Here is a 26,116-nt window from a genome sequence, read left to right on the forward strand (position 1 = left end):
CACAAGAGAAGGCCATGCAAAATAAGAAAAGTGAAAACACAAATGGAGAAGTTATTGTCAGGATAGAATAGTCAGCATATCAAGGTTTCAGGAGGTGAAACACTTGCATGAGGAGGTATAAAATCTCAATTTTTAAAAAAATGAAGAATTGGAAGACAACACCTAGCAACACTGAGGCTGAGCCTCTTCTAGGGAGCAACAAAGGCCAGCCCTCCTCCGTTTGAGTGATGCCTGGCCAGCAGACTTGTCAGGGTGGTTAATTCTTAGCCTTGTAGCATGTTAATCCTATCTCTCTGCTGTGTGTATTCTACAATCAGTAACTACTGGGAAGTCCTAAATTGTGTATACCCACTTTGAAGAGCCACTTCATGTAAGAGCAAAAGTTGCACAAAAAGGTGGGAAGAGTTCCATCCCAAACCAAATGAGAGGTCTTCCCATGCTAATTTTTGTGCATCCCCTCACTCATACCACGTTGCAGGGCTCTGCGAAGCGGTGTCTGCCAGCTGGTGAGAGATGCAATGGGTCAAACAGGCTGGTTTTGGTACCAAGCTACTGCCAGCCTCAGCTTTCCTTGGGAAGTGATGCCAAAGAGCACACCTTCCAGTACAAGACATACTTGGGATGCAGGTGAAAAGGGTGAAAGAGAAGGAAAGGAACCCATCCAGGGGGAAGCACTCTTTAGAGCTCAGCTACAGTGAGCAACACTGGAAGCTGCTTCCTTTGTGCCTCCCTATACTATTTGCATGGTAACCAGTGTCTGGCTCTCAAGTCAGGCTAACCCTTACGGAATCACAGAGTCGTTCAGGCTAGAAGTGACCACTTGAGATCATCTGGTCCAACCCCCTGCGCAAGCGGGGTCAGCTAGTGCAGGTTGCAGAGGACCATGTCCCGTTGGGTTTTGAATATCTGTCTCCACCAATGGAGACTACACAACCTCTCCAGGCAACCTGTGCCAGTGTTTGACCATCCTCACAGTAAAAAGGTGTTTTCTTGTGTTCAGACTGAATTTCATGTTTTTAATATGTACCCATTGCCTCTTGTGCTCTCACTGGGCACTACTGAGAACAGTCTGGTTCCTTCTTCATTACATCCCATAAGGTATTTATGCACATAGATAAGATCCCCCTGAGCTTTCTTTTCTCTAGGCTGTAAGTCTCAACTCTCTCAGCCTGTCCTCATATGAAAGAAGCTCCACTCCCTTAATCATCTTTGTGGCCCTGGTCAGGGGGAAGGTATGGAAAACTGTATCTTACTTATACTGAAGAGCCCAGAAAAGGCCAAAATTACTTCATCAGTATGCCAAAGGAAAATGACTGGTTTTATCAAAAGACTTTTTATGACCATTTGTCAGAGGTCAATCTACTTGAGGTCAGTAAGTCAGTGAAACCTTGTTCCTACCATTCTGGTTGCAGCAATTCCCTATTTCGTCTCACTATTTCCACCTGGCACAGCAAAACCAAGAGCACCTCTTCTTTGGCCAATTTGCTCCCCTTTGAAACTCACTCTTTCTTACTAAACAGGATCTTGCAGCAGCTGGAGTGTACCACAAAGAGTGTCTACACAGTTTTGGGTACCCTTTCGTCATTTTCCTGTATTTTTGGCCAATCTTTGTAGCTTGTAGTACCACTAAATTTTGTTTGTGTTTTTTTCTTCTCCTATTCATTTAGCTAAAAAATAGGCAACAGCAGTTTCATATACACAGCAGAAACATTTCTTAAGCACATAACTAAACTTAATAGTGCCTAGTACATTTCTGAAGCAAGAAAATAAAATGGATATTCCGGGCACAAAACCTGCATGCACTTAAAAACAAAATGCATGAAAAAAGAGAGGCGTATATATCTCTCTTGAAACCTTGTATGGCATATGTACCAGTCAGATTTGAAGTGAATATAACCACAAAAAATGTAATTCTAGTCCAAAATATGGACTTGTACTCTTTATACTGATGCTTTTTCTGTGTTGGTTGACTGCATCCTGGTAATTGGTTTACTCTGCATACTAGTGGGCAGAGGCTATTCATAACTAACCATAAATGTAGCAGAAAAGACATATAATGATTGCAAAGGAAATTGAGCGATACAGTTTAATCTAAGTCAGACAGATAAAAGCAGAGTAAACCAGCAGAATTGCCAGTTACACTGATTTAAAGGAAAACATTTGTGTAGACCTGTTTTGTACTGCACCTTTGCTGATAGCCAGTGATGCATATTCTGCTGTTTTGGTTCTCTACTCCAATACAACAAAAAGTTCCATAAAAGAAATCATTACAAGCAGAGCTTCCGAGCAGTTTTGCAGCTTTCAGTGGATGATCCAAACTCCCTCAATCCATCACAGAGGAATAATAAGCTCGGTACAGTGCAGGGCCTGCAGGTATCAAAAGCACCTTCACCTCCTCTGCTAGGAGCAGCAGTCTCTAAAAACAACATCCAGTTCAAATGAGTGTTCATTCTTATTTCATCACTTATTTTAGGTGTAAATACCTTCTGAGCTTCCTTTGTGATCTGCTTTCTGAAACAGAAAAGCAAAAATGTAAAATATCACAAAATAAGGGCTTTATGTGACCTGAGGGCTACAAGTACTCAAATCTTTCCCCTCCCAAATTTAACCACAGCCTATTTTGATATTCTCTTTTAGCCCTATCTTTGAGACTAGTTTCTATTAGTTTCCCCAATTTGTAAAGTAAAAAGAAAAGGAAGCTGTAAAATTATTTCAACACATCCCTTGCTAGCACAGGGTGGCTGAATTCTTTTCTGCAGTTCCTACATTTTTGCATGCCGAACACTAAGGTCATGGAGGACACCTGTGGGAGAAAGCCATAGTGGCCTTCACGTTTCAGGACATACACCCACTAACAGCGGCCTTGACTTGTGGAGGTCTCGCTCTAAGTTCTGAAAAGCAGATTATAGAGAGGAGAAGTAGGAATAAATGAGGGAACACATTAATACAAAAAGAGGATGTAGATAAGAAAGGGGAGGTGCAAACATATCTACATTTCTAAAAGTATTCATTGCCTCACAGGCTGCCACAGATCCTTGCTGAAGACAGATCTTAACTCTCTTCTCCCTCAGGATTTCAGGTAGTGTAAATATTCATATCAGAATAACTACCTTTACTTTGGAAGTCTTAAAAATTCATGTTCAATTCTTTGGAACTGAGTGGTTAAATGATGGTGTAAAAGTCACGCAGGGGAAGGGAGTGCTCATTTTCTAATACAAAGTGTAGCCCTTAGGAAAACCCTGTGCCCAGTCACAGTGGTCAGAACGCAAGCCCAGGTTGGGCAAAACCTATAGAGCAGTAAGAGATAACTGATTTGAAGGTCCTAAAAATGCTTAGGAATGAGCTAGGCTGCAGGGCACTCACCACTGACGCACTCCTGAAAATGCTTCAAAGCAGTTGTGGAGCCCTGGAAAGCTTTGAAATCAAAATTCGAGGATCCCAGAGGTATCTCTTAACACTGCATGGCAGCTGGCTGGTTGTGATTTAAGCCTGTAAATTGTGGGTGAAGACCAATTTAAATGTCTTGCTGCTTTTGTTAATTTAATGCTTAACCTTTCACCTGATGCCATCGTACATTGACTTTAGTACATGTTTTAGTAGTCCCTATACTGGTGAAGACAATGGAAAATTCTGAATTTATCCTAATATTTGCCAACAGTATTCGATTGATCTAAAATATGCTAATAGAAGCACAGGTTTGTTCTGGATCCATGTATGGAAAATCCATTTAATCCTGGGGTTGGGTTTTTTCTTTGTTTTGGTTTTGTCCTGCAAAAACATACTTGGAAAAATAAGCAGGATGGAAAATCCGCAGGCTCCGATAAGCCAGCAGAAAACCAGGGAAAATTTGTTGTTGTTTAAAACACGAACTATTTGGGGTTGTATGTAAGAAACGAGAGTTTACTTGAAAACAGTAATTAACAAATCCAGCTACAGCTTCCAAATGTGAGGTTACCTACACCAAGAACATATAAAAATCTACAGATCTCTAGTAGCCTTCAAGATACATGTATTGAATTGCTTGAATTCACCATGCTTTTTTCAGCAGAAAATAATAGCAGAGGAAGTTTAAAGAAATAGAAAAAAGCTCAAAGCAGGACAGTGATAAATGGTTCTGTTTCACTCCCTCAGAATCAAATAACTCTATGAAACTTAAGCAAATGGGGTTTTGAAACAAGTGTGGCCTGTGAAAACATTTCTAGCTAAAATCATGCTCATCTGATGAAGAATCAATAAAAAAGCTGAGGACATTGAGGAGTGATGGGGAAGGGAGGCATAATGCAGACCTTAAAAAGAGACCTACTAGCTGACTGTACTGGGTCTCTGTGCAGTATTTTCACCATTACAGGGACACCCTTACACTGTATCTGAGAGGGTGGAGGCAATCTCCCACTAGCAGCTTCGTATTTTTTAAAAGAAGTGAAGAAAGAGTCATCACCTCTGGCACTCGTTTGTCTCAGGCTGTATCAATGGAGCTGCTCTCGGTGTCAACCAACAGCTTCACGCTGGACCTTTACAAAAAGCTGAATGAAACTTCCAAAGGCCAGAACATTTTCTTTTCTCCTTGGAGTATTGCAACTGCTCTCGCCATGGTCTACCTGGGTGCAGAAGGTGACACTGCAACCCAGATGGATGAGGTAAGCTCTGAAATTAGCAGTGTATTATCTTACAGGTGGTTCCTGTACTGAAAATATGATTTCACTTATGCCCACTTGAGCAGAACTTTTCAGTCTTGTAGTGTTTTAGTTATATGCATTTATGTAAACACATTAAATTTATAACTTTACATTTTTGCCCCACTAGTAAGACTCTGAAGTGCACTATGCTTGGTCATGATCTGAAAATAAATTCCATGTAGCCAAGCATGAACTGATCATTTATCTAAATAAATTCATATTTGAGCCATAATATTAATCTATTCTTAAGCAGTAAATGTGACTAAAATCTATATTACAGTGATACTGTTATAGAGACTAAATCAAGAGTAAGATCCTGTCCTTGGCTAACTTTCAATAGACTAACAGCCATTGGGCATGACTGATGAATTACCATAGAAAATGAAGGCAATTACATAACCCTTGGGCACATTTATCTTCAAAAAACAACATGTTTTTATGAAATTTATCTTCATCACAGGTTCTTCATTTTAACCGGACTACAGGAGAAGAAGGTTCATCTGAGGCAAAAAAGCCTTCTCCGGGGAGAGCAAAGAAAAGAAAGATGGTATTTATTACAACAGAAAACTCAGAGAAAAAAAATCTCTGAGAAAGGGGTAGTTCATCACAACTACTGCTTTAGCCTTCTAACATTCACTTATCGTCAGTCTACAGCTGCTGTCCCACTTCAGTAAGAACTACATATAGAAAAAGCAAATAAGCAGATAATGTTACCATAAAACTCACTAATTCAGGCCTTCAAAAGCAGAACTGAGACACTAACAGCATTTTGACTGGCCCTAATACTGTGTTACTTGGTTTTAGCTGGTCTACCGCAATATCAAGAAACCAACTGCTTAGGACAATACTGTCTCTTATCAGCTTCAGGGCTTTTTTTTCTGTAGTGAAAAACAACTACTGCATTCACACCCGACTCCAGCCCTGCCCAATAAACTCCCTTTCACCTTTTTCATGCATAGACACACCAGGCAAACAAAATTCCCCTTTAAGCTAACGCATGCTGATTCACCCTTTTTCTTCAACTCCCCAGAGACCTGCCACCAGGAGGAACTGCCCAGACCTTTTTCATCAGATGAACTCCCTAAGCACCGAAAGGCTTGTAAACTCAAAACAAGCCATGTTTCTTTAGCATAGAAACTAAAACAAAGCTCAAAGAAACTAGATTAGACAAACTGGAAATAAAAGGGTGGAGGAGGTTATATCAATTCTCTCCCTCAGTGGCAGGAGATGAATCTTCACGGTGAATCATTACATGCACGTTCATGTTAGCAACTCACTGACTTTCTGAGTTGTAGCCAAGTCTGCCTAATCTGGTCCTTCAGGCATTTCCCTCCATTACCTCTTCAGACTTTTCCCATCCCCTTGCAAAACCCGACCTCTCCTATGCTGTGTCCTCTGGCTACCAAATGCTTTCCCAGGTGTCCTTCCTCGCAGCCCATGTCTCAGCATGAATGAGAAAAGACCAGAGCAAGGAATGCCATCTGACTAACCTTATGACAAGTCAACATGAGTCAGTGGCACAGACTCTCAGTGGCTCACGTGCAGGGCATGGAATGTGCCACAGAGGAGAAGACTGCACCCAAGCAGGTTGGAGGGGAGCAGCTTGATGGGTAGCAGCTTATTCCTCCATTAGCGAAGCAACAGCTGGGAACAGCTGGCAAGCAAGCTCATGCTCCCTAAAACCAAGCTCATGCTCCCTAAAACCATCAACATTGACACCCAGGACAACCTCTTTCCAAAATCCAAAGAGCAACAGCAAAATTCGCATGAAAAAAAGAAAATCTGAATAGTTGGTAAGCCCATGCCCTGACATTAGTATCTGTCAGAACAGAGCACCTCCTCAAAAGCTGCAAGGCTGCCTTGATGGGTCCCTGTGACAGTGAAAATTAGGCCTGACCATGACTGAAATGAGGAGATTCAACTTCCTGGGTGCACCATCAGCTGATGTCCCTAAAGGCCTACACAGCACTGCAGCAACAGATCATCACCCTACAGACAGAAGACAATTTGTCTGGTTGTACATAGTGCTGCAAACACACAACACACGCAAAAAAGAGCTCCATCCCTTGAAATTCCTTTTTACTTAAAACAACCTGGGCATTTTAAACAGCCACAGCAGGTGCAATACTTCAGACAGAAAAAAAATATTCCATATTAATTGGTGTCTCTTTCCAAGGATCCTGAGCACAAGCAAGCTAAAGACACCCACTCTGGTTTCAAAGAGCTCCTGTCTGCCATCAACAAACCCAGAAGCACCTACTTGCTGAAGAGTGCCAACCAACTGTATGAGGAAAAGACCTACCCATTACTGCCCGTGAGTTGAACATTTTTACTTAAGAATATTTTGACATTAAGAGGGATTGTCAACAGAGATGATAAAAATTTTCCAAATGATAGCACTGTGGTTTCAGCAAGAACATGAGAACAGCCATATGGGGCTATCCTTCCACAGACAAGAGGTCCGTTTGTCTCCCACAGTGGTGAACAGTTTAGGAAGTGTATGGGAACAGGTCATGCTGTGTAGCAATGCTTCTCCAGAATCTGCTCTGGTCACCAAGCCCTCTGCAGCTCAGGGACTTCCTGAACCAGGGGGCATGTCTGCTTAACAGACCTTGATGAGACGTTCTTTCATGAACATGCAGACTTGCCTTTTGAATCTACCACAACCCTCAGCACTGGGAGATCCACAGCTGAACTATACACTGTAGGAAGCCCCTGTGGTTTTTGAGCCTGCTACCTGTTGGCATCATTATTGGTTCATTTTTTCCTCTAAAGGATGCTTCTCCATATCTCTGGTCATCCTCGTCCCCTGTCTCTGTATCTTTTATGCTCTAGCATTTCTGAGACTAGGGAGGCCAGAGCTGCATGAGAACTCAGACAACGGGCACACCATAGCTATATACAGTGGCAGTCTAATATTCTCTCGTTTGGTCCCTACTCCTTTCTTTGTAACTCTTAAAATTGTATTTGCCTTTTTGGCTGCTATTGGGAAGATTTTTTTCATGCAGCTGTCCATTATAGCTTCAACACCTCACTCCTGAACAGTTATAATCCCTCTCTGTAGCATTCACTGGATCATTTACAAATGTTTTCATGTATATATTTTAATGTAAGTATTTAAACCCGTATTTTATAGAATAAATATTTTAGCACAGATCCCAGGACATATCCCTGTGGTAGTCCAGTAGTAATAACCCTTCACTGTGAACATCATTTCCTCCTATTCCTGGTTTCCAGCCATTTAAACAAACAAAACCAATCTCCATAGTCCCACGGACGCTCAGCCTTTGGTGAGAAGTCTTGCGAAATGCCTTTTGGTAATCCAAACAGACCGTAATGGCTCAACCTTCCTACTCACATGCTTCCTGACACCTTCAAAAAACTCCAACAGATTTTTTATTTGGGACTTCCTATCACAAAACGCTGTTGACACTCCTCCAGTACGTCAGGTTTATCCATACACCCGCTAGACCTGTTCTTTTCATTCGCCCCATACAGACGGATGAGTTTGTAGTTACCCGTATCTTTGAAATCTTTTTAAAAACTGACGTCATGTTAATCATCTTACAGTTTCTTGGAAGGTGGTTTTAAATGAGATTACTGTTCTTTGATCTTGGAGTTTGTTTTGATCTCCTGAGTAATTAGTAATTTGCTCTTCTGAATGCTTATTGCTCATTTCCTCCATAATCTCATGTACCTATGCTTCACAGAGAATCTAGAGAATTTCCTGCTGGGAATTTCCATGAACTGTTTCACAGCAGACAGCAATGCAAATCTTAATTCTGCTTTTCTGCCATGACTTTATTCTACCAGAACATTCCCTTTATACCTGATCCTCTGTTGTCCTCACAAACTCTTGGCCAGTTCCGAGCCTCTGAAGCAAACTAAAAGCCTTGTTTCAACTTTATATGAGACAATTCTTCCCTCTTGTACTGAACTCTACATCGTAAGGCAGGAAAAAAGTATTTAAATGATATGTCATTTTGAGAAATTAAAAAAAAAACGTGAAGAATGTTTGTTTCATGGGATATTTCAAAACTACACATTTGCACTTTGGATGTCAAACACAAAAACTTGAAGTATCAGTTTCCTTGAGACAGAAGTTTGATGAGTCCTTACTTAATGTTTAGCATAGAATGTATCAGACCTTATTTTAGGGGTTATCCCATTTCAAACAAATTATATTTCCTTCAATTATGTAGTAGCAGATTGTATAATCTGTTGAAGTGATTATTTCTACCATTTTTGTAACTTAAATTTAACTAAATAAGCATATATTTTCCAATTCTATCTTTCAGAAATTCTTAAAGCTCATTACAAAATATTACAATGCAAAGCCACAAGCTGTAAACTTTAAGACAGCTGCAGAACAAGCCAGAACACTGATCAATTCATGGGTTGCAAATGAAACTGAGGGTAAGTACCACTCCGATGTGGTTTTTTTTCATGTCTTGCTTTCAAACCATTTGTATTTCCACATTTATTGCTCTTGCAGACAAGGATCCATAAATGGAAACTCAGGGGAGGTGATGAGCAAAGTGCAGTTAAATGGCTTGAAGAATGCCTCTCCCCAAACCTCACCGCTGCTCCTTCCAAGGTCCTTCCCTTAATTCTTCATGCCATAGCCTCTTCTGAATTAGTTCTGCCCAGAGGGAGGCACGGGTAGATAATGGAGTGGCTCCAATCTGATTAGTGAGGGGTTTATTTCTCCATTCTTCATCTGCTTGCAACCATTTTCCAGGACATCCAAGCTACTCCACTTTACCCACTTTCCAATGCCATTTGCCGTGGTTTAACCCCGGCTGGCAACTGAGCACCACCCAGCCGCTCGCTCACTCCCCCCACAATGGGATGGGGGAGAGAATCGGAATCATTCCCCACTTCCCATGGGCAGGCAGGTGCTCAACCATCTCCAGGAGAGCAGGGCTCCATCACACGTAATGGGTACTTGGGAAGACAAATGCCATCGCTCCAAACGTCCCCTCCTTCCTTCTTCTTCCCCCCGCTTTAGATGCTGAGCATGACATCATATGGTCTGGAACAGCCCTTTGGCCAGTTGGGGTCAGCTATCCCAGCTGTGCCCCCTCCCAGCTTCTTGTGCACCTGGCATAGCTTGGGAAGCTGAAAAGCCCTTGACTAGTCTAAGCACTACTTAAAAACAACTAAAACATCAGGGTGTTATCAATATTCTTCTCATACTAAATCCAAAACACAGCACTATGCCAGCTACTAGGAAGAAAATTAACTCTGTCCCATCCAGAACCAGGACACCACTCACTACCAAAACTGCAATAAATACATTTAAAAAAACCACAGAGAGATACTTCAAAAGCCATTTTTACCATATGTATACCATGAAAAATGTACATTAAAAAAAAATTTCCCAAATGCAAACATTTTTGCTGGATAGGTAGGCACAAAGAAAGCACAATTAAAATTGGCAAGTTACACACTGGAGTAACAGTCCTATTTGTCTGGTTTTCAAGGGAAAATCCAGGATCTGCTGCCTGCAGGATCTCTCAATTCTCACACTGTATTGGTCTTAGTAAATGCAATTTATTTCAAAGGAAACTGGGAAAAGAAATTTCTGGAGAAAAATACTTCTGAGATGCCCTTCAGATTGAGCAAGGTAAATTCCTTGTCTATATGCCTATTGTCATATGTCAATATGTCTATTACTGAAGAGCATGAAACCTCTCAATATTTTACTTGCATTTTGTATGCTACCACAACACTACTCGTAGCTGGGCACATGGTATAAAATCAGTGAGAACGCAATTGCGAAAACAAGTCAGCAGTGTCTTATTTACGCATATCCGTGAGAATATGATTTTCACTTTCATTAATAGCTCTTCAATATCAAAACACTTGAGAACACCACGGTTAAGTAGCTTAAAGACAAGAGGAAATTCCCGTTAAGTACAAGCTCCTATTTTCAAAAGGGACGGAGCTGCTTTTGAGAGCAATGTGTACACAGGTAGGTCTCTCTTCTGCTTTTGAGACACAGTCTATGCCCTCAGTTCAAGGAAACTATTCTTTCCTCACACACCCTGGGTGCTGCATAAAACCCCAGAGGGAGTTTTCATGGGGGTTTGTCATTTTAGCTGAGTGAGCAAGGATGATGTATACACTGAGGGGCTAACAGCATTGAAACGATCATGCACTGACAGTAGCTGACTGCATGCATATTTTTGGACTGTGTCAAAGTCAAGCAAAATTATTCGTCAGTGGTTGCACGTATGTTGTTTGACGTAGATTACTAGTGCAAATACCTTTTGTATGCCAGGCAACGTGAAGTGATTGTGTCAATGGTGTGACTGTGTACCTGAAACCTACTACGCTACATGTGCGGTTTTAGGATCTGTCAAGGTACACGGTTGTCCTGGGCTGACCTTGGCTGGCCGCCAGGTGCCCACCAAGCACTCCATCTCAACAGGACAGGGGGAGAAAAATAGGATGAAAAGCTCATGGGTCAAGATAAGGACAGGGAGCTGCCAGTTCCTGTCATGGGTAAAACAGGCTTGACTTAGGGAAATTAATTTAATTTATTGCCAATTAATCAGAGTAGGGTAATGAGAAATAAGACCAAATATAAAACACCTTTCCCCCACACCTCCCTTCTTCCCAGGCTCAACTTCACTCCCAACTCTTCTACCTATTGCCCAAAGCAGCAGAGGAGGACAGGGAATGGAGGTTGTGGTCAGTTCACAATGCTTTGTCTCTGCTGCTCCTTCCTCCTCACATTTTTCCCCTGCTCCATGGTGGAGTCCCACCCACAGGATACAGTCCTTCATGTCCAATGTGGGTCCTTCCCACAGGCTGCAGTTCTTCACAAACTGCTCCAGTGTGGGTCCTTCCCATGGGGTGCAGTCCTTCAGGAGCAGACTGCTCTAGTGTGGGTCCCCCGCAGGGTCATAAGCTCTGCCAGCAAACCTGGTCCAGTGCAGGCTCCTCTCTCCATGGGTCCAACAGGTCCTGCCAGGAGCCTGCTCTGGCATGGGCTCTCCATGGGTTGCAGCTTCAGGGCACATCCACGTGTTCCAGCATGGCATCCTCCACGGGCTGCAGGGTGGATATCTGCACAACCACGGTCTTTACCACGGGCTGGAGGGGAATCTCTGCTCCAGCGCCTGGAGCACCTCCTCCCTGCTCTTCTTCTCTGACCTTGGTGTCTTCAGGGCTGTTTTCTCTCACATATTCTCACTCCTCTCTCCCAGCTGCTGTTGTGCAGCAGTTTTTTACTCTTTCTTCAATATGTTACCACAGAGGCGCTAACCAACATCACTGACTGGCTCAGCTTTGTCCAGCGGTGGGGTCCATCTTCGAGCTGGCTGGAACTGGCTCTGTCTGACACGGACGCAGCTTCTGAGGTCTCCTCACAGAAGCCATCCCTGCAGCCAACCTGCTACCAAAACCTCACCACGTTAAACCCAACATATTGGTTCACAGAGAGGGTTTATTCACAGGGTACCCAATACAAAGTCTGCAAACAGATAACTTTTGCACTCAAATGGAACTCAAATGTAAAGGAGAGAGTGGATATATTAGTAAAAGCTCCACGAACATAATACAGCATAGGAGTTCAGAAGGCTACTGTGTAATCCAATTTCATTTGGTAATACAGTCCTCTATGGTTTTGGGAAGAGTAAAAACCAGCACAGGTCACAAAAAACATGGTTCAGAGGCAAAGTGAGACAATCAGTATTGCCTGGAAGTATAAAACAGGCAAAAGAGTTGATGACCTCCAGGGGAAGAAAGTCAACGTTTCTTCCCCCTGATCAAGGTTCTCACTCCAAAAATGTAGTATGGGGGAGAAAACATGAAACACTTATAGTAATTACTTGCTTACCAAAGCTAACTCCTTTCTTTGAAAATGAAAAATACATTACATGTGATTTAGTTAGCAGGTAGGTACCATATGTGTCCATGCCGATTTTTTGTAAAGATCCCAAAGACTCTGAAAAGGGGGTGTGTGTGATATTGTCCAAAGGAAAGGGTACTCCAAGTATCCAAATGCTGCTGAGCCTTGTACTTGTTTACAAATTTTTACCTTCAGTTCAATGAAGCATGTAATTTTCATCACCCATTTTAAGGAATGAAGTAACACTATTTTTTATGTCTGAATTTTTTCACAGACCAAGACTAAACCAGTGCAGATGATGTATCTGAGACATAATTTTTTGATACTGCATGAAAAAAACATGAAATTCAAAATCATTGAGCTGCCATATGTGGAAAATGAACTCAGCATGTTCGTTCTCCTACCAGATGACATCAGTGATAACACTACTGGTCTGGAGCTGGTAACACTGACCTACTGTTGCATTACATACACTACAAGACACTAACAGAAACAGATGAAAAGAGTGGGGAAGAATGAGCTTCAAAATCGTGGTAGAATAGGTTCTGATGTCTGCATACTTTGTTTCATAAACTGTAACACCATGGTTTCTCATCTTAGGGTTCAGGGCATCCGGTAACATTGCAAACATAGTATTTTACTTAGGGATATATCTAAAAACTATGTCCACACAACTGCCTTAGCCTACTTTGTGTCCTCTTTTCTATTGACAGAATAGCAATAGGAAAGCAAGGACCAAATCTGAATCACTGTGCCCTACAGTTATGTTCTCCTGAGGGATGTATTAATTAATTTTTACATCATTCACAGTTTGAATTTGCATCTGATATTTTTGTGGTGAGGTTTCTCAAACTGACTACCCTGACCCAGAAGCTATCAATAGCCGCTCATGACCATGCCAGGATCAGTTTCAGATTCTAAACAGCTCAGGGCAAACATCTTTGTATTTGTACCTGAGGTCCCATGCGTTCCACTTATTTACCGTTACTAAGAGAAAAGTTATCCATATACACACATAGCAAGCACCTATCAATATCACTGGGTCTCTCACATTGCAAAAAAGCAATATTCTTCACAGCAGGAAAAAAAAATAAAAATCAACTACTCTGAGGGTTCAGGCCTATACCTCGGCCACCTTTAAGAAAATAAATAGGAGTGTAAGTCACTCAGCACTTTGCAGGATCATGCTCTGTGAATATAGCACACATTCCAGCTGTATCCACTGCTGGTAGCTGGGCTTTGATTTACATGTTCTTGATGAGCGTTAAGACACCGGTGTGTGCATGTCTTGTCTCTGTCCTTTGCATTCCCACTATTTTCTTCCTCAACTCACTGCAGGTGGAAAGAGAGCTGACCTATGAGAAATTGTCTGAATGGACAGAATCAGCCAATATGATGAGAGCTGAAGTGGATCTGTTCCTGCCCAAGTTGAAGCTAGAAGAGAATTACAGCCTTAAATCCACTTTGAGCAGCATGGGGATACGAAATGCTTTTGACCCAGTTCAGGCTGATTTCACAGGGATGTCAGTGAAGAAGGATCTTTTCATCTCAGAAGTTATTCACAAAGCCTTTGTGGAAGTCAATGAAGAAGGTACTGAGGCAGCAGCTGCCACAGCTGTCCTGCTGCTGAGATCAAAACCACGACCAATTACTTTCAAAGCTGACCACCCTTTTCTCTTCTTCATCAGACACAACAAATCACAAACCATCCTCTTCTTTGGCAGACTCTCCTCACCCTAGTCAGAGCTCCTCCTTGCCCTGCAGAGTAGGAGACGCTCGCCTGCCAGCTCAGATGCAAATACCAAAACCTGAAACTCCTGCTGCAGCTGGGGGGGAGTAAGACCTGAACCCTTTCTCCACCACACCACACACCCCAGGACCCTGAGGCACAGCTCCTCCTCTGCTTCTCTCCTACCCCAAAGGGACAACCATGGCAGCAGGGAGCACTTGATGCCTTGCATCCAGAGCAATCCTGGTTGCCATTCAGACCAGGCCACCAAGGGTAGCTCTGTCCCCTAACCACTATTAGCTATGGCATTTCTACCCCTTCACCCGCACATCGGTGTGTACAAGTGTATACTAACACGGGTCACCTCCTCACCCTCGTGACTAGAGCCCCTGATTCAGATGCGGTCTTAGCCCTTACTCCCACCCGCAGCAGTTAGACCCTGCTTCTGTTTCACCCTTGATTAGGTCCTTGCATTACAAATGGAGGCAGACCTTCCCTATGCAAGGCCTGTGGCCATTCCTTTGCCTTCCTTCCACATCCCAGCTGTAAGTCTTCATCAGCTCCCAATTTCACCTCAGTTACCTTCATGTGTCTCTCAACTGATACCTTAAAAAAAAAAATAAATCGGAAAATATACCTCTGGGAGGGCTATTTGCCTCACTCAGACCCTCAGGTATGCAAGGAGGGGCCAAGCCCGTACAGTCTCCAGCTACAGCAACACCTCACTGTCGTTAAGAACAACCCCTGCTACAAAAATAATTAATAAAAATAATAGCCCCTTATGAACTGATGGTGTTTTCTGTCAGCCCTGCCACGAGAGGGAGGCTGAGCTAGAAAATCACCAGCTGTAGCGAGACGAGGCCCGCGGAGGAGGAGGGGGGGGGGACGGGGACGACGACGACAACACCGTGACTTGGGGGAACCAGCCCCAAAGCCCAGCTCAGCAAGGAGCGGGGCGAGGGTGCCAGGAATGTGCAGCCTCGGCAGGCGAGGCAGGGCGGACACTAGTGCCTATTCAAGACCAGGCACAGCGCGGAAGGGGAGGGGGCGGCCGGTAGGGTGAGTGCGGTGGCGGCTCCTCCGTCCTTCGGATGTCGTTTTCTACGGGAAGCCTGCGCTTGTGTGTTGTTTTGTTGTGTTGGGGTTTTTTTGTTTGTTTGTTTTGTTTTTTAAGCAGCAGAGGCTGTGTGGTGGTGCTTTTATTATTGTTGGGTTTTGTTTTTTTTTTTTTTTCTTTCGTGACGTGGTTTCTGCTTCTTGTCAGCTGGGGTCGCAGCGGTGCGTAGGAAATGCTTTTCACGTGTAGGAGTGGCGGGGGCACCGCGGAAATGTCGAGCTGGGACGTGTTTCGCGGCGGGAAGTCCAGCGTGGGGGCGGGTCTTTTCGCTCCTTTCCTGTCCCCCAGCCCATGCCCTCGCAAGTGCCGAACCCTCGGCTTCTGGTGTCTGAGCCTCCTGGGGCAGCGCCAGGGCTTGGGGGCTCCTCCCCGCCCCTCCCCGCTCCTTCTGGGGCACATGGGGCCGAGGGCCGGTGGCGGTGGGCGGTCGCAGAGCTCCGTCGTCCCCCCTGCCCCCGGAGAGGTGCGAGGCGGGGAGCCTTGACCCGGAGCTGCGGGGGATCTTAAGCTGCGAGCGTTTTAACATCACTCCCAACTCTCCAAATCCTAAATGATGCCCTCAAGAAAGCATGCCTTGGTTCAGGGGATGGGAAAAGGGATGTCTGTGCTGGAGATGCAGCTTCCTCTGTGGAGGCGGACACTGCCTGATATTCATCACCCTGAGTTCCCCCTCCGGCTGCGTCTGAAACAGTCGGCTTGTGACTCCCTTGAGGTGAGGAGGGGAGGCATCCAAATATGCCAGGTGCTAATCCATGTCGTAGACCTGGTGGGATGTATCTCGTGGGCCACAGGCTGGAGGACAGCTGCACCCTGCTCTGGCCAGGTTCTTCCATGGCAAAACCGGTAGTTGGGAGAGACGCTGCAGAGTGTATCTGCTGTTTAATCTAGATCTGGCCATTCTGTCCCTGAAGGCTGTCCTAAAGTCCTAAAATGTTTACCACTGAGAATATAAGCTTCACACTCACAGTGGTAGGAAGACACGGGGTCCAGGGCATCCAGAAACCTCTGCATGAGTGCCTCACCACTGACCTGCAGAGCCCACGGGGAGACTAGGGTGAGGAATGAGTTACTGTGGGCAAACCCTCTGATCACTAAGGGTTTTGCGGGAAATGGTTTACAGTCAGCTGACAAATACGTGCTTGTATGATACCGGTTTTGTTCCTTCAAGTGCAGTCATTCTGTATTGTCTCCAAAACAGCTCTGATGAGAAGGGTATTGATACTCTAAAAGCCGGTTGAGAAAACTCTCTAAGACTCAGTTTAGACTTTTAGAAAGCAGGCATTCTTTATTATGGTGCCAGGCACACAGGGGATTGCTCCACCTAGTGTGTACCCTGAATTATTCAACTACAGAGGGTTATGTGCAATCAAAATTTACATACTCATTAAACTTCTAGGAGATAATTATCATACTCATACTATTCCTGGAACTCATTAATATATGCAAATGTCCTCGAAGCATCTGCATTTATGTCCACTGGTTGTCTTCCAAGGTCCTCTGGTGGTCATTGATAGTCTTCCTCACTGTGTCCACTTGTTGAACTCAGTCTTGGGGCATGCTCAGTCCATCACTGGCCTATTTACATATTTATTACTGATACAAAACTAATTTCTTCTAGCACAACTCCTCTGTCTGTCCTACTCAAGGATACAATGTCTTAGCACTCTTCTATCTATTCTATTCAAGGATACACTTCTGTCTAATTACATATAGCAACTTCTAAGGCTATCCTGTCAAAAATTATTTCAAGCTTGCAAGCTTGACTGAGTTGCTCCAATTAGAGGGGGACCATATGTTCCTTTTCAATTTTACAAAATTTGGTACCAGTAGTTACATTGCTATTCATGAACTGTGGAGAAAGCATCAATAACTGTAGAGGTACAACTCCTAGACTTGTGTCCCAGCTGTTGAAATATTACTTACAATTTGGTTAAATGCACTGATTTTCAGGTAGGCAAATAGTGTGAGTTGTGTCCTTTTGTCTGTAAATTGTTGTCTGTCATGGAAGCCCTACAAAAACTTTCTACATAAGGGTGCTTGCTGCTGTCACTATTCCTGTGCATTTTGACCCCCAGGTCAAAAAACCTTGCTAGCAATCTGACAGGTATTGGGACAGTAGGAAAATTCTGGTCTTTGTTGCAACCAATACAAAGTGCCTCCTACTTATACGGTAAAGTACATGTAGTTAAATTACCCACTTCAGACAGAACTGGAGGATTGTTTTCATCTAAGTTTGCCCATTCTCCCCCTCCCCTTTCAGTTATGGGAGAAGAGAAACAGGAGAGAAGTTACTACTGTTTATTGCAAAGCTACTAGCAAGAAATTTTCTTAGGTGGAAAATGATGGGTACAGAAACTCATTCTTTCCACCTATTTTTTGAGATAATTAATTAGTAACGTAAATTGGGTGTTGGTTTTGTATTTTGTAGCAACATATCAACACTGGGCGCTGCCTTAAGAGAAAAAAAAAAACCCACAGAAACTTTTACTACCAGCTGATATCTTACAATGTCTGGTGATACTTATCTGTAATTACTCACCATTCTAGTATTTATTGCTCCTTTTATAGGGGTGTGGTTTAATCTTAGGCTTGTTAACTACCTACACAGGTGATGTATGTAGAGTATGACAGGCATCAAGTTACACATGTTGAAGTGTAACTTTTGTACTACAGCAGGAAACTACAGTAATCTGTTACGTTGACCAAATAACTCTTTCTTTTCTCTTTTAGTCTTGTAAGTCAAGCCATTCTGCTACCAGACAGGCTGTGCACACACATACAAGTAAGCTGAAGGTAATACTGAAGATACATAAATTTAGAGAAGGTAAGAGTTTATAATTCTGCCGTTCTGATGCCTTTTTGCTCTGGTTTTCCTGTAGAGGCAAATAATTGTCTTTGTGAAGTCAAGAGACTTGTTTTAATAAACCCTAAACAAAATACTGTTGTATGTAATAAACTCAAAAGATGTAATATTATTTATCCAGTGAAGAGTTTAATGACACCAGTGGGAATTGCTGTCTCTGTTACAGGTATGGGATTGAAATAGAAAAGCAAACAATAAATCCCTAAAATGACTCAATCGCCTAGTATGTGATTTAAGATGCTTGTTCCACCAGATCAGTTTTTCAGTGAATTGATAATTTTCCAGCCTAATTATGATGCTTGCTGCATAGTTCATACTGGGAAATGTGAAAGACAGAAATCACTTTTTAGTTTGCATTCAAATATATCTGAGCCATTCTTGTTTTGTGTTTTATCTCCTAGTCTGTGAACAATGGATAGCCTCTGTGCAGCAAATACCACTTTTGCACTCGACCTCTTAAGAAAGCTGTGTGAGAACAAAAGCAGCCAGAATCTATTCTTTTCTCCTTTTAGTATTTCTTCTGCTTTGTCTATGGTTTTGCTGGGTTCGAAAGGTAACACAGAAGCCCAAATAGCAAAGGTATGTCTAAATAAACTTCATGTATTGAATTTGGGACCATGTGAATAACAAATCAGTCTGTGACCTACACGTATGTTAAACTACTATTGTCATTCTGGTCTCAGAGAGCAGAGGTCTTTCTTTGGTATGTAGGGAAGCACTACCTGTTTTTATAGGGGGAGTTTCCATTGGTATGAAATTAAAAGGTTCCTGGTTTTTGTTGGGTGGGTTTTCTTGTGGTTTTGGTTTTTTGAGACGGAGCTCTTCCTTCAGTATATCGTTAAGAGGTACCTAGGATTTTGTTTGTAGGTTTAATGAATTTCTAGGTACATAAAATATTTTCTTCTATCTTCTTTGGGCTTAATATCAGACTATACATGTTTTGAATATGTGGCCAGGCACATAAAAAAATTAAAAATCCATCCTGTATGGATATCAAAATGGTAGCTGTACCTTGGTTTAATTTTTTTTTTTAAACTTGCTCAGGTGGTAAATATCATTTGGCATATTTTTAGGTATGCAGTTTACAGTATTAATAACAGAAATGACTGATTATACATTTATGTTTGCCTCTTCTTTTAAAGTGGAAGAGGAGTATAAATAAATATCTTGTTTTCATTTACATCTATAAAAGTTTCTCCAAACTTACATTATATTATGCCATACTTGGAGATATTCAAAATCCACCTGCACGTGGTCCTGGGCTACCAGCTGGAGATGGCCCTGCTTGGGCAGTGGGGTTGAACCAGATGACTTCCAGAGGTCGCTTGCAAGCTCAACCATTGTGTGATCCTCTAATGCTTGAGTAAAGGAAACTAAATAACTGCTGACTCATCTGCACCCTGATTTATTACTTGTACAGCATCTGGCTGGGTGCATCCTATGTGACTGGCATGATAAGCTCCACATGGGAGGTGTGATGAAAAATCTTTTGGCTTCAAGTCACAGATTTTTAAACCCAAAAGTCATTCAAGAAAACCAAAAACTTGTGCTGAAGCAAGTGTGTTTAGAGAAGGCATGGACTCTGATGAGGATGTGTGTCTCTCTACAGGTGCTTTCTCTGAACAAAGCTGATGATGCTCACAACGGGTATCAATCACTTCTCTCTGAAATTAACGATCCAAGTGCCCAATATATACTGAGAACTGCTAATCGACTTTATGGAGAAAAGACATTTGAGTTTCTTTCAGTAAGTAACAATTACATTTGTAGTGGTTTTTAGTATAATATACTTGCTGCCTATTTCCTTTGGAGATCAAAGGCAGGCTTTGGGTTTTACTTCCCATTTTCTAGGCTGAGACCTACCATGTGATAGGTTGTGCCAAAGCCTGGTATCTGAACTTCGTGAAGAAGCTCCTTTTAGGTAGCCTGTGATCTGAAGGCACAAATGGTGCAAAGCACTATAAAATCCATCAGACTCTAAATCTTCCATGATCCATTTGTATTTTTGGCTGTGGGACAAATGGTTGATGTATCTCTTTTCCCTTGATGGTGTGTAAATGTGATTAAAAAAAGAATTGTTATTGCTCTTCAGCATGGGCAGTATTTTGTAGTTTTCCTGTTATGCAAGTCATTCAGAGAATATACTGAGAGGAGTACATGACTTTTGAGATTTTCCTTAGCAGAAGATCTAAATAAGGATAATAGGTAGTGTGTTAAACATGTTCCTTTAGATGCTTCCCTAGAAGCCAGAAGATGAAAATTCATGAAGAATGTGAGTGTTGTATTTGTCTAGTAGACAAAAATTACATGGGTTGTACTCTAAAACTTTGCATCTGTGTAATAAAGATCTAACTAGATTAAATCAGAGAAAAGGTATGTGTTTTCCTCTCTAAGAAAAATCAGGTTTCCCTCTGAAATAAAAGTTTTCTGTTAGTCTGGGAGGTTTGACAATGGAATTTATGTAGAGAGGAGCTTACAAGATTGGATGTTCTCTTGCTGAAGCAGAAAACCCCTCAAATTAGTCACATCGTTTCTCAGTTATGTAGAACTTTCTAGCGTAGTAAGCAAGCCATTTGACTTCATAATATACAGTGGACAATTCCTAGTTCAAATGGGTGGTATAAAACCTAATAGGAACATGCCAGACAAAACTTCAACTGCTCTATATGAAGTTGGGGGAGGAGAGCGGGCAGATTTTCTCGGTGTATTTAAGAATCATTTGTGGCTGAATTAGAGTAAAATATATTGCTGAAAAGCTGTTCTGAATGTCCATGTTAGTCATTTATAGAGTCGAGTCAGAAATTCTACCATGCTGGACTAGAACAGACTGACTTCATGCATGCTTGGGAGGATTCCCGAAAACAAATAAATGCCTGGGTAGAGGAAAGGACTGAAGGTGAGTGTTTTGCAGAATGCCCTGTTGTGTTTAATAGCAGCCAGGGCTTGGGTAAACAGCTATTTCAAGATGGAATACTGCAAGTTAAAAAACCTCAAACATTGAGCTCTTGCTCTGTTTGGTACATAATTATTTTATTTATTGTGTATTAATTACAGAGTAGATACTATATTAGATAATACTTACATACATGTCAAACTGTTTAAAAATTGGAGGTTTTTTTTTCTATGTGTCATAAAGCTAAAATTCAGAACCTGTTGGTGGAGGGGATTCTCGATTCAACGACCAAACTCGTGTTGGTGAATGCCATCTATTTCAAAGGCAACTGGGAAAAGCAGTTCAACAAAGAGAGAACAGCAGAAATGCCATTTCACATTAACAAGGTATGATGTGCTCAGATGCTGACAACACACTGTTGTCATTTAACTCTGAAGGGAGAAAAAAAAGAAAATCATTCAAGCAGGTTTACCTTCGGTAAGCTGTATGAAATTCCTTGTACACCCTCCCTTTAATGTGAATGCTCTCTTTGCTTAGTTTCTGTTCGGTTTCACATAATTACTAGAAGAAAACAGTTGAGTGAGGCTGTCCGGCTATTTGAGAGTCACGAACAATTTTACAGGAGTCAGTGAACTTGATTGTTTTAGCATAAAACTGATGTGGATAAGAAAAATGTTCCTTTAGCTTGTAGGCAGAAAAGAGCACTTCAACATGTGCAGAAACTTCTGAATGTAAGTTGTCTTCAGTTGTTATTATTATTTTAAGATCAGAGTCTTTGGGATCCAGGTAACTATTGAAGGAAGTTGTAAGATGTAAGGTTGAGGAATGCTGCCTTGTCTCACCTAAGGAACTCTGTTTTAGATATGTAAACAATTGCACATCTCTTTCCTTGTAAAACTAAATGGCTCAAGTTTTGTATTTTCATCCTACTAATGACTAGCTACTGCTGAGCTGCAGAAGCCTGAGAGGGCTCAAATGAGCACTTGGAAATTACAGGTGTAACCTGAAGTTTTAAGCTAGTTATTTTACAATCTGTCCAGTAGCAAAAGATTTAGCTTAACATCCCAGGAGCCTGCATCCTGTGATGTTATTTCTGTGACCCTTGCACTTCTTATGACTCGCTGGATGATTTTCACATGCTCTGTGGCCTTTTCTTTGCTTATCCATCCTTTTCACATGTCATTGCTGCTGCAAAATAATTTCTGCCATATTTCCTGTGGGCATTCTTTCAATGGGCTTTATTAAAAAAATAACCCAAAACCTACTTGCCTGGTTATCTCATGAAGGTAAGGGACAAAGCAATGAGACTCTTAGCTGTAAGGGAGGAAAACAATGGTAGCTGGTGCTCCATGTGAAGATGGAAGAAGGTAGCAGAGAATGAAATTGAGAAGAAAAAAAAAAAAATTTTTTTCCCTCCTTACTATCCACGTGACCTTTAGGAATTCAAAATAACACTTATACTAAAAATTCCAAGAAAGTAAAACTTTAAAATATTTTAATTCCTCTTTGTTATAACACACTTGGAACCACATGGACTAAAAATGAAAAAACCTGCATTGAAATGATTCTGTATTCTTTAAAGCAAGGGGGACAGGCCCTGCTTCTTACCAGCTCTGTTTAGTGCTTGTCACTAGTTCTTAAGTGAGCAAATTTGTGTGTCCTTGTCTCTTTGCCTTATAGGAGACTTCACAGACATTTCCACATTAGTACTTAAAAATTAAATCTCGGGCTTCCTTACTTCTTATCTCTTGCTTTACAAAAGACGGTGGGGCTGTACTCTGTGGTGTGTTTAGTTCTCTTTACTCAAATTCTCAAAAGCCCTGAGTAACTGGATGCCTGCTTCATATTTTGAGACCAGCATACTAGCTCAGTACTGATTGTTGACATCTCTTTATTTTTAGAAAGAGACCAAACCTGTGCAGATGATGATCAAGAAGGATACATTTAACATGACCTATATTGGAGACTTCCAGACCAAAATCCTTGAGCTCCCTTATGTCGGTAACGAACTCAGCATGATCATCCTGCTTCCTGATGCAATCCAGGATGGATCCACTGGCTTGGAAAGGGTAAGTTGTTGAGCTAAATGCAAAGACAGTCTGTATCCTTCTGGGGAAGAGAGTTTGATGTTGCATATAGATCTCAGTTCAATTCCAAAGCTGTTGCATCACTGCTGCTCACCACCAGCTGAAATGTCCCACACCTCCATGCCCCCAAAGTGATGGGCGTGCCTTTTATCTCTGCTGGTCAAGCTGTGTGCTGCCCCCTTAGCCAGAGGCTCTGGAAGAAGGCCTGACCCTCCTTGGGAGCAGAGTTTAGTTGTGGCTATGGTGAAGGTGTAGTATGGTGAGCATCATATGTGGTGAGAGGGGACTGGGGGGGGAGCTCTTGGGAAGTCCTATAGCTTGTCCTGTAGATCTTCCGTTCTGAACAGGTGGCAGATTTTCCAGGTGGTGGGCCAGAGACACAGCCTCACAGGGAAGTGGGGGATCTCTTCAGTTGTCGAGATATGAGATGAGTTTTGGCTATTTCATGTTCTGGATAAGGAATTTATTAATAAGGCTTTCTGATGCTGACTGCAAAGGGCATTGCAAGCAGAGTTTTATCAGCCTGTCAACCTGAAGGAGGATCCTGTGGTTAAGAGGCAGAAGAACTGAGTTCAGTTCCTTTTGGGGCCTTGTCATCGGTTCTTCTGTGCCTTTGCTTCCCATATGTAAAACCATCAAAAAAAAAAAAACCCACACCCAAACCTAATCTGACATGTTTCATAAAAGTAAACTTTACATGGAAGGGACTGTTTCTTATTATACCTACCAAAAAGTATATGGGTTTGATCTCAGCTGGGGCTGTAGTCTCTGGGGAGAAGCATAACTTGCACTTTTGGCTTGAGACCTGCTAAGACGCATATGATGTACTGCATAAACAAACACAGGAATAGCCACTTTTGGCTGGGTAAAACTGACATTCTGATCATTTTGATTGTGTAACTGGGGTTTTTCTTTAGCTGGAAAGAGAACTTACGTATGAGAAGCTGATAGATTGGATCAATCCTGAGATGATGGACTCTACAGAGGTGAAGGTGTCTTTACCCAGATTTAAACTGGAAGAAGATTATGACCTGAAACCCCTTCTGAGCAGCATGGGAATGCCTGACGCGTTTGACTTGAGCAAGGCAGACTTCTCGGGAATCTCGGCTGGCAACGAGCTGGTGCTCTCTGAAGTAGTTCACAAGGCCTTTGTGGAAGTCAATGAAGAAGGCACTGAAGCTGCAGCTGCCACGGCAGCAGTGATGGTTCTGCGCTGTGCAATGATCGTTCCAGAATTCACTGCTGATCATCCCTTCCTCTTCTTCATCCGCCACAACAAAACTTCCAGCATTTTGTTCTGTGGCAGATTTTGCTCTCCTTAAAAAGGAGATGTTGCAGCAGAAAAGCCACCATTACACAGTAACTTCTTCTTACCCTTTTTGCACTAATTGCCACTTTCAGCTGTGCCTTGAATTCATTTCTGTGGCCTTCCTCTCAGGCTTGAATAGAATTACAGAGCCACTTGGATGTACATGCAGTAACTGCCACTTACAGCGGCTCTCTTGCCCCCTGCACCTGAGGGCCGAGGCCTCCAACTTCTTGCTGGCACAAGAAATGCCACACTTGCTCAATGAATGCTTCATCTGTCCTTGCAGCCCTGCCGCGCTTCACTTCTTGTGGCCACCAGGCAGCAGGTCTGGTACTGACACCTCGTAGGAAAGGAAGAAGTTAACTTTGTTCCTGATGAGGCTGGAGCACATCTTCACCTCCCATCCCCCTTTTTCCTCCCATCCCACTTTTGGTGGTGTGGGGTTTTTTTTGTTTTTGCTTTTTTTTCCTCCTTCTTCCAGACTCATCCATTTAATGGATGGGTTCCCTAGAGCTGAGAGGGAGTTGACACGTTCCCTAGAGCTGAGCGGAGTCTTTTGACAGCCTGTTCCAAGGGTTGCTAAGCATCCTGACTAGACAGGGGTTTTTTGGATAATAACTGGACAAGTGCTATGGCAAGAATGGGAATAAGAGTCTGACTTTGCACTCTGGGGCTGAGGATCAGTGTTAAAGGAGTAATCAGCTCAGGTGTCCTGTGGTGGTAAGGAATGTAATGAAAAAGCAGATGCAGCCTATGCACTATTTAAAGGGCAAATCTTTAATTTTTTTTGCTCGTTAGATATTTTTCTTATTCATAGTCTCTGGAACGGTTTAACTGTATGATACCAAAGATGTAGCTGAAATAGCTTTCGTAATACATCTGTTTTGCTGTTTCTCTTCCTGAAATAATAAAAGAACTCTCAGTGCTGTAGGTCTCTGTTTCATTTCTTCAACTAAATATGCATTTATTTTTGATCTGTAATATGAAGAAAACAATTATTTCTTGTTAGAGCGCAACCAGCTTCTCTGTTGCTTATTTGGGATTCATTGTTAAACCTGGGCTTTTCTGAGGTGCTTGCTCAGGTTGTCGTGAGGTTCGGGGTCGGCCTTGCAAGGATCTGCTGCGAAGAGCCTTTACAGGACAGGGGTTGGTTTGTTTCTAGGCAGGACTCCAGGGCTGCCTCTGGTTTTGGGCTTGGTAGTCATCGCCCAAGCGGTGCTGCCTTGCCCTGTGCTTAATTGGGCACACCGCAACGCAGCTGCCTCGGGTGAAGAAACTAAAAGTAAATAATGAAGGCGGGGGGATCCCACCCCACAGCTGAGTCACCTGGGGGAGAGAAAACCGGGGTTAAACCAAAACCATTTTTACATTAAAAAAAACCAACAAAATAAATATGGCTGTGACCTAAACGAGCATAAACAGAGCAGCGCGATGGGAAGGCAGAGAGTCTGTCCGTGTCCCCGCCAGCGTGCCCCACGGGGAAAAAAAACCGCGATCCTGTATCGTCAGGGCTTTTTTAATTACGCCCCCAGCCCCGCCGCCGGGGTGTCCAGGCCCCCCCCGGTGCTGCCGCGGGCGCCC

General features: G+C 42.6%; 2 protein-coding genes across 4 annotated transcripts; both read left to right on the plus strand.

Moving 5' to 3' along the window:
* Positions 1-3,012: 3,012 nt before the first annotated feature.
* LOC104122820 (heterochromatin-associated protein MENT) lies at positions 3,013-15,008 on the plus strand. Its single transcript, XM_009634994.2, has 8 exons — positions 3,013-3,079; positions 4,461-4,637; positions 5,137-5,223; positions 6,853-6,990; positions 8,975-9,092; positions 10,163-10,305; positions 12,812-12,979; positions 13,876-15,008. Exons 2-8 carry the CDS (start codon positions 4,470-4,472, stop codon positions 14,275-14,277), a joined length of 1,224 nt encoding a protein of 407 aa, XP_009633289.1. The 5' UTR covers positions 3,013-3,079; positions 4,461-4,469; the 3' UTR covers positions 14,278-15,008.
* A 291-nt stretch (positions 15,009-15,299) lies between these two features.
* LOC104122819 (serpin B6) lies at positions 15,300-25,452 on the plus strand. 3 transcript variants are annotated; one of them, XM_009634993.2, is made up of 8 exons: positions 15,300-15,325; positions 18,114-18,207; positions 18,648-18,825; positions 19,856-19,993; positions 21,025-21,142; positions 21,383-21,525; positions 23,041-23,208; positions 24,144-25,452. In XM_009634993.2, the coding sequence occupies exons 3-8, from the start codon at positions 18,658-18,660 to the stop codon at positions 24,546-24,548; spliced, it is 1,140 nt and encodes a 379-aa protein (XP_009633288.1). In that variant the 5' UTR covers positions 15,300-15,325; positions 18,114-18,207; positions 18,648-18,657; the 3' UTR covers positions 24,549-25,452. The 3 variants fall into 3 exon arrangements, with proteins under 3 accessions (XP_009633288.1, XP_035746456.1, XP_035746454.1); XM_035890563.1 differs by lacking the exon at positions 15,300-15,325 and adding an exon at positions 15,341-15,386; XM_035890561.1 differs by lacking the exon at positions 15,300-15,325 and adding an exon at positions 15,714-16,095.
* Positions 25,453-26,116: the final 664 nt, after the last annotated feature.

This window comes from Egretta garzetta, unplaced genomic scaffold (assembly GCF_000687185.1).
Source record: "Egretta garzetta isolate BGI_Z169 unplaced genomic scaffold, ASM68718v1 scaffold283, whole genome shotgun sequence".
Taxonomy (NCBI): domain Eukaryota; kingdom Metazoa; phylum Chordata; class Aves; order Pelecaniformes; family Ardeidae; genus Egretta; species Egretta garzetta.